General features: G+C 43.0%; 1 protein-coding gene across 1 annotated transcript; it reads right to left on the reverse strand.

Moving 5' to 3' along the window:
• Positions 1-352: 352 nt before the first annotated feature.
• Positions 353-7,034, reverse strand: LOC125521165 (uncharacterized). The gene is made up of 7 exons (XM_048686214.2): positions 6,661-7,034; positions 6,381-6,508; positions 4,945-4,992; positions 3,977-4,090; positions 3,034-3,147; positions 1,494-1,607; positions 353-640 (listed from the first exon to the last, which is right to left on the reverse strand). The coding sequence occupies exons 1-7, from the start codon at positions 6,956-6,958 to the stop codon at positions 611-613; spliced, it is 846 nt and encodes a 281-aa protein (XP_048542171.2). The 5' UTR covers positions 6,959-7,034; the 3' UTR covers positions 353-610.
• Between the last annotated feature and the right edge of the window lie 1,357 nt (positions 7,035-8,391).

Genomic DNA, 8,391 nt, shown 5'->3' on the forward strand with positions numbered 1-8,391 from the left:
AGAGTGTTATTTATCTGGACATGTTAGTGTGATTGTGTAAAAAAAATACTCCCTCCGTTGCAAAATTTGAACTAAAACCACGGCATTTATTTTAGAACGGAGGGACTAGGATTTTATTTGGCACTCCCTTATTTAGTAAGCATTTATTGATTAAACGAAGAAAATGATTTTTTTATTCGGGAAGTGAATAAAAGATGGCCAGTTGATGCTGTTTTCAAGAAAACTGAGTGCACAAAATCAGAGATGAGACGAAAAAGATCAAAACAGAGAGGGGGGAGGAGGGATGCGACAGAACCTTGTGTAGGAAGTAGTAGGGGATACTGACGTAGATATAATTAACACTACAATCACGGAGTCCTGAAAGTCGCATATTATTGCATTACCGCTGCACATCATCAATATATACATTACCATGACGGCACAGAAACAGGAAGCGAGTGAGTCAGATCCGAAACACAGTAGGATCATGTCCACAACACGCACGACGCAACCGTAAAGTGTCATACAATATCAAGGGGCATTACAGGTTCGCAGACGCAAGGCCGGGTGGCTTCTCTACTACATTACTCCATGCCCAGGCCAATGCTAGCCCGTCAAGTCGACGGCGCAATCAGCTCATCCAGGCCTTCTTCTTGAAGCCCTGCACAGATGATGTTATACACAGTTGTGAGCAGGTAAATTTGGAACTTCAAACCTATACGAATTTGCGCTGGAGATCATAACAAGTTCTCCTACTCAACCCAATGGCACATGTTCAAATCACCAGAGGGCGCCACGTTTTTCGATGGTGGAGGACCTGCAATTCTGCTCCCTATAGGAATATCCTAGTAACAAAGAACACATAGGGTTCTAATCTAATTGGGGGCACATACAGTCTGTTGGGGTTGGCACATCATTTGTTTTGCTCAAAAGGCTGCATAACCATTTGAAAATCTGCAACTAGTTTGACCATCTATAAAAAAAAGAATTACTAGCACCCAAAACATCAAATCTACTCCCTCCGTTTCTAAATATAAGTCCTTTTACAGATTTCAATAGGGACTACATACGGATGTATATAGACATGTTTTAGAGTGTAGATTCACTCATTTTGCTCCGTATGTAGTCCATATTAGAATCTCTAAAGACTTATATTTAGGAACGGAGGTAGTATATTGTATTAGACTTGTCATGAAATATATTTTCATAATGTATTGCTATTTTTATGCGAGACAAAATGTTTGCGCAGAGTTCGATGGTCAAAGTACCATATCAAAGACCCTGTCAATGTCCTAAAAAGCCTACGTTTTGATTGGAGGAACTAGTTAACATAGCAAGTTGCTCTGGACATTCTTATCTACTAAGATAAGAGAATTTATTAATACGTTCAAGTTTCGTATTACAGACAGCAGAGAATCAATATAAACCTTTTCCAAACATATGCAAAAAATCTATAGAATACAAAATTATGCTCCTGCATATATATTCAAGAAAGGTAAAGTAGAACAAAATACCTTTTTGACATCTGAATATATATCTTCAACCCTCTTCTCTGTCTGCTTTGCATAAGACCATGCTTTGTGTATATTAGATTCCATCTTTTTTGATATATCAATTACACTTTGAACCTACAATTATAGTCCACTGATTAGAATTTCAACCTCTAAGCAAAATAACAGTAAGATGGCCAGCTGAAAACAGCTTTCAGAAAGGGCTGCACCTGCACCCACAATTAGTTGCAAATTCTAGTTCTCCGCGGTAGCACACAAAAGCAAGCATGAATACATAAGAGCGTGCAATAATCTAGTCTAACCACATGCAGGTCCATGTACTGTATAATACCCATGAATAGTTCCAAATAAAACCTTCTAGCAAGATAACTATGTGGCAACTGCAAACAGGTACAGGTAGAAACATAGGCATTTACATCCACCTGTACTTTGTAATCGTCATTGCTTCTTGGTACATAATAAATAATATAAGAAAACTGGACATCTTTGATTGTACCAAAAGAAACTTGTCAGATCAAAACTCAATACTGGGGTGATAGATATAAAATGCTACTACACTCACTGCTGCTACAAGTAATAACCAAACAACAGTTGTTGCACCGTGCTTATCCGCCGATCCGATATCCAGCAAATCTAACAGCAGCCAGAGCCAGCCAAACCAGACTCGCCGAAACCAGAAAAACCAAACATCCAAAGGGTGTATGTCTATGTTACCTAGATACAGTGAATTCCTACAAACCAAGTGGCCCCTAAAATGAGCATCTCCATGGAGGACCTCAAAGGGTGGCTGCTCACTGCTGCTAAATGCATGGTTGAGAAAGGAGTCAGGTGGCTGATCATCCTCACAATCTGGCGGCTCTGAAAACTCAGGAATGCATGTTTCTTTGATGCGGTAACACCGCATGTTCACTCGGTCGTTGGGGTCATTGCAATTGATACTCAGATCTGGATGTTGGCTGGAACGCCGCTTACTGCTCACCTCTCCATGTGCAGTCTTTTTGGCAGTTTCGGCTGTCTATTTTTTGGCTTATAATTAGTTTTGCCTCTTTCTTTTGTCGTCTGGTTGTGGTTTTGCTTTGTTTGAGCTGCCTGCCACTGTTGGTGGTTTCTATTCTGCGCATTCTTTGGTGTCCTAATACGTAAATGAGGCACACTTAGGTGCATGTTCAACGAATGACCTCTTAAATTCCCAATGTGAACTCACCACACCTTCTTTGGTGTTCTTTTTCTAACACACAATGAAGTGCATTTAGCAGCACATTCAACAAAAAGAACTCTTAAATTTACGATGTGTGTTCATCATGAGAAATGCTAAAGAAAAATAATGAGTAGGGGCTAGAACATTCACAGTGGTCAAACATTCTATCTTAGAAGTTTCTTTTGGCTAAAGAAGATAAGACAATGAATGATCTAAACTTTCTTGTCTACCAAGGTTCAAATGCAAAACTATTAGATTTTAAATTAGATCTGAAATTTCAATCTGAAATAACACATACACATAAATTACGATAATCAAAACAGACATTAGCCATGAGAGTGATACCTTTGCAACATCTGTATACAGAGATTCGACCTTTTTTGCTGTATCCTTTGCCAGTGACCATATCTGGTGAGCATTAGAGTTCATCTTCCTTGATTCATCCATTATAATTTGAGCCTGTTATACCAATCAGATGACTAGCTCAAACAGCTTTCCGAAAGAACTCACAGTCGCACAATAAAAGTAAACATCAACACAGGAGAACCTAAAACTAAATCCCATGAAAAATAGGAAACCCCTTACTGTCCCATGATAATGCTCCTTCTAATCTAAATATAACTCTGACTACAAAATGCAACTATGAGAAAAACAGAAATCAGATTGAAACATATCAGTATTAAGTTTGACTTTGGTTGAATGAAGAAAACAAAATTTAGATTGAAATTTCAACACAGGCAATACATATCAATTATGACTGTTGAACTTGCTAAGATTTCAGCTCATGCAGGGGAATTTTGGCAGGCACTGCTGTTTAAGGGATTTTAAGGCCAATATTGCTAAGACACTTTCAAAGTGTAGCATTTCCCTGAGTAATTTCTTCAAATCATTGCATGCTTGCGTTCTTAACTCTCAAGGTGCAACGTATTACGTAAAAATCATCTTTTAACCTCTATGACAGTTGTTTGACCCAAGTAAGAAACATTTCAGGATATATTCTCAATAGATAAAAAAACATGAGGTTGGGATTAGGACATTCACAGACAATGTTGTAAATGTTGAACTTCACTAAATAACATAGCACAATGCCTGAACCTCCTTATGCACTAATGTTTGAAGGACAGATCGCAATTGTTTTAATTTCAACAGAAGTGTGTGGAAATTTCAAATTTCACTACAAGATTTTAATACTGTATACACAAAACGAAGAGTATACAAAAGAGTTAATCGACTTGTGGCTACCAAGTAATAAAGACTATCATAACTGAGATAGCCTAGAAGTACATACCTTTTGGACATCTGAATGTAGAGCTTCAACCGTTTTCTCCGTATCGTTGGCCAATGACCACACATTGTAAATATCAGAGTTCATCTTTCTGGATTCTGCCGCCAGAATTCGTACCTATTATCACCATACCTAGGAAATGAGCACCTCAAGAAAAGACTCAAAAACACACGGTATGGATATAGAAGAGCCTAAAACTAAAGTCACATCTTCGCCTGCGTTTTCTGAAATCATTAAAACCAAAGAGACTCTTAAATTGTTGGAGATGGTAGCTCATGGAGAGCAAGGCATCTGCTTTAACTGTGATTCATGGCTGATCCCTAGTATCGCAATCAAAAAATTATTCATCATGGAGGTCGATCCATTCTCGGACTATGAAGAGGATGCCAAGGCCGAGAAAGGGGGTAGTGATGGTCATGTGCAGTGAGCATTGGAGGTATATACTAGGTCCCACTGCTTGACTACGGCTTCACCATAACTTCTAAAGCGTGTGCTATCAGAGGCTAGACTCCACATCTGCTCTCGCACATGGTAACTGTATCAATTACACAGGCGCTTGTCATGCTGTCAACATCAACGATGACACATTCCTAGAAATGCTTTGCCCTACCACTCATCACCGTCGGATCTTAAGAATCAATGCCACCTCGCTTCTAGCATGTCACCTTGAAGTGGATTCGAGATGTCACCTCGTGGATAATGTCAAATCAAGACAAAGAAAACAGAACGCAAATGTTGGTAGAATACCCATTGCTATGTGCAAAGATTTACAAATCCTGGTAATTTACTGTTTAATCTAAATATGTCGACACTACCACACAATAGGTCAACAGTTGAGATACACCATTTAACTTGATTGTAATTTTTTTATTGACCCAAACAAATCCTTCTGATGAGTGACAACAATATTTCTAGTGGTGAACCCAAACATGAGAGAGAGAGACAGGGAGGAGGGCGCGGGGGGAAGGAACCTCATTTTCGACTGATTTGATAGTATCGCCAGAACTCCATAATGATTCCTACAAGATAGAGTGGGACAAAAGTCAATGCATGATTCTGGAGTGTTAGATTATTTTGAAGAAAACTATGAAGTTCCAATATAACATAATGAAGTTGTTTTAACGTACTCCCTCCGTCCCAAAATTCTTGTCTTAGATTTGTCTAGATACGGATGTATCTAATAGTAAAACGTGACTTGATACATCCGTATCTAGACAAATCTAAGACAAGAATTTTGGGACGGAGGGAGTAACATGTATTGCACGATGCTGCTAGGCTCAAGATTTAAGCCAAGGTTTAAATCAACTTCTCTCCCTGTCAAATAACAATACAGTAATGATTTGCATAAATATATACAAGGAAAATACATTCTACTACCTGATATAGTTACACCTGGGTAGGAAAATGATTTTATACCCCTGATATCATTTTCAATATATGTTTAATTTTGTGGCTATGTGCCATCATCCTAATCAGATGACTTGTTGTTTTGCTCTACCAAGATAGACGTGTTAATACTCTGCTGCTCCTGGTTACCCAATAGTTCCTAAATTAAGCATCATAGGTGCTAGTACGAGACCAATGAAAGGTGGCTGCATGCATGCACAAAGCACAATACTGATTTGCAGAATGCACTTCTACAGTTCGGCTCTGGGATGTAAATGTCCAGTAAGATTAAAACGAAAAGAGGACAGAAGTGCATCTGTAGCACATATACAGATTATTTTCAGGTTGAATCAAATGGTGCCAAAATAGTTCGAAAGTGGATATTTCCGCTAACACTGCTCTAGTTACAATCCCCCGAACAACATAGCCCGAGCCCCAAGTATGTATATATCAGACTCAGGTTCCATGCTAGTTGAATTTGCAGTGGGAATCATGAATTACCAAACAAGATAATATTTTATTTATGAGAAGTCTCGCCACCACTATATCAGCTGGCATAGCTATTCTTTTCACCAGCATGAGCTCTGGTTTCAGTGAGGAGGTCAAACCAATTTTCACATCCACTACTTCATTTATGGCGTGCTCTATGACTATCCATCTCATTGTGTTCGCCCTGATTTGGCTGCAGTGAGTAGAACAGTGTACTGAAGAGGCAGTGTTTCGTAATTTCTTGATGTTATAAAAAAATCATCAAATTAACGCACACACAAACTCTACTTTGCTGTTACCTGATACGATGGATAATCAAATCATCCAAATGCTTTTATGTGTCTTAAACAAAGTTAATGATGGTTCACCCGCAAAAAAAAAAATGATGGTGCAAGCTATCTGTCGCCAAAGCATGAAAGCAATTCTTGCAATTGAAGAAGAGAGCACTCTGAAGACTGAAAACTAAAAGACCAACTACTGGATGTGAAATCGATATGTTGTTATGTACAGAACCCAATCACCAGAGGCATACCTTGATGTTTTCTTGTTCCTTGATCAGAGCCTGAATGTCCAGTCCCATCGCTTTCACAAACTCGGCATCTTCCTCTGAAGCATCACCTTTGTCATCTGGTGCTTTTGATTTGTTTTCCCATAATGATTCTGCAAGCACAATTGAACAATTGTCCTAAAAATATACAAGAGAATAAGGCAATCCCCAAACCACGATTTCACAGCCACTTTATCACATACTCCAAAAACATAATATTAATAACCTAAACAAAAAGAACTCGATCGGTTAATTTCTGACATACCCAATCGGTAGAGCTGCAGCTTCAGCTGCTCGATCTCCAACCGAACCTCTCGGCCGGTACCCTCCTCCCAAGGGGAACCAACGGAGGTGGCGCACTGCCCCGTGCGACCGCCGTCGTGGCGGGGTAGGGCAAAGAAGGTGGCTAGGAGCGCGGCCGCGATGGCGAGGGCGGAGCAGGATCGGCGGAGGTCGCCTGCGCTACCGGAGGAGTTCAGGCGGGCGCAGAGGGAGAGCAGGCGGAGGGGAAGGAGGAAGGCGACGACGACGGCGAGGATTGCAGAGTCGACCCTCATGGCCATGGACGGGAAGAATTCCCTGCTGCGACTGGGCTATGGGCTCAAATTTGCTGGATGGGGACCGAGAGCATCCGCCTTAATAATCTTAGTATTAATAAACACACATCAAAAGAAAATCTTAATAAATTCACAAACCTCCCGCCGTCCGGACTGCGTGGTCCTCCAACACGGACCCTTAAACCTCCCGCAACCGTTTGGACCGTACGGTCTGGACGTATTTTACCATTCATCACGGGCCTGTATCGGTCCGTTCGGCGGTCCGGGCGTCATTTTTCACGCAAACCAAAATCAAATCAGAGACTTTGCGAGAGTCCGAACCGCTGTCACACCCGTTTCCAACAAACCTGCCCTATCCAAAACTCTCTCCCTCGCGCACGCTCTTTCCATCCAGAGTGTCAGCTCTGCATTCATGCCGGCTCGGAGCGAACGCGCACTGGAGCCGGCATTGAAGCAACACACTGGTTGAGAGTGCCACCTGCCGCACGCCATTGTGCACGTCTTCTCTCCGCATTGAAACGGCACCTGTCTGCCCGCCTACCTCCATTAAACTAGCGTGTGGGTCGAGGAACCTACTTCGACACCCCGAGCGCCACACATCCGTAAACACATCTCTGGTTGGCGTCTCTCGTCTTGCAAGAGCCACACCACGCCTCCACTATCCATTTCCTCCTTCTACCACACCCGTCATGGCCTCCGGCTCCAAAGTCTTGTGAGGTGGCCTCTTCGGCGAGCAGAAAGAAGGAGCTCATCAGGATTGCAGCGGCCTGGTTTGCTTGGCAAGCCAACCAGATACATATTGGCTTGCCGGCAAGCTCTCGGAGCCAGCAAGCTCTCGGAACCGGGCAAGAACCACACCACGCCTCCACTATCCATTTCCTCCTTCTACCACAGCCGTCATGGCCTTCCACTCCAAAGTCTTGTGGGGTGGCCTCTTCGGCGAGCAGAAGAACTAGCTCTTCGGGATTGCAGCGGCCTGGTTTGCCCGGCGAGCCAGCCAGATACAGATTGGCTTGCTAACAAGCTCTCGGAGCCGGCACCATCCCCGTCGCCAGGCCGTCCTCGCCCATCCAGGCTGGCCAATGCCGTCTTCCGGCAAATCCGCTGCGAGCGATGGCGGCAACGCGTCCGGCGGGTGGAGAAAGAAGCCATGTTTGAGGAGGTTGACGCGGCGAAGGAGGAATTTGACTGGGGCACCTACGTCAATTCGCCAACTTCAGGTCGGCCGCGCCCCGGCGCCACGACGACAAAAGCCGGCACGTCCACGCCCGCTGACGATAGTGAGGAAAAGTAGACCATGGGAGGCCGCAATCGCCTGGGTCCCGCGAAGGCCACCGTCACCGCCTCGCCAGGTTACATAGTTGGTGACTTGCTCGCTTCGCGCGGGCTTAGGCCACGTGACTGTCTTCCCCCGCTAATGGTATCCTGAACTAGGGGGT

The sequence above is a fragment of the Triticum urartu genome, chromosome 1A (genome assembly GCF_056163025.1).
Source record: "Triticum urartu cultivar PI428250 chromosome 1A, HENAU_Tu73, whole genome shotgun sequence".
Classification (NCBI taxonomy): Eukaryota; Viridiplantae; Streptophyta; class Magnoliopsida; order Poales; family Poaceae; genus Triticum; species Triticum urartu.

Excerpts from the sequence above, each read along its gene's own strand:
- LOC125521165 (XM_048686214.2), bottom strand. The coding sequence starts at position 6,958 with ATGGCCATGAGGGTCGACTCTGCAATCCTCGCCGTCGTCGTCGCCTTC. Across the intron at positions 3,148-3,976 it reads TACATTCAGATGTCCAAAAG|GCTCAAATTATAATGGATGA; the intron begins GTATGTACTTCT and ends TTGGTATAACAG. Across the intron at positions 641-1,493 it reads TATATTCAGATGTCAAAAAG|GGCTTCAAGAAGAAGGCCTG; the intron begins GTATTTTGTTCT and ends TCATCTGTGCAG.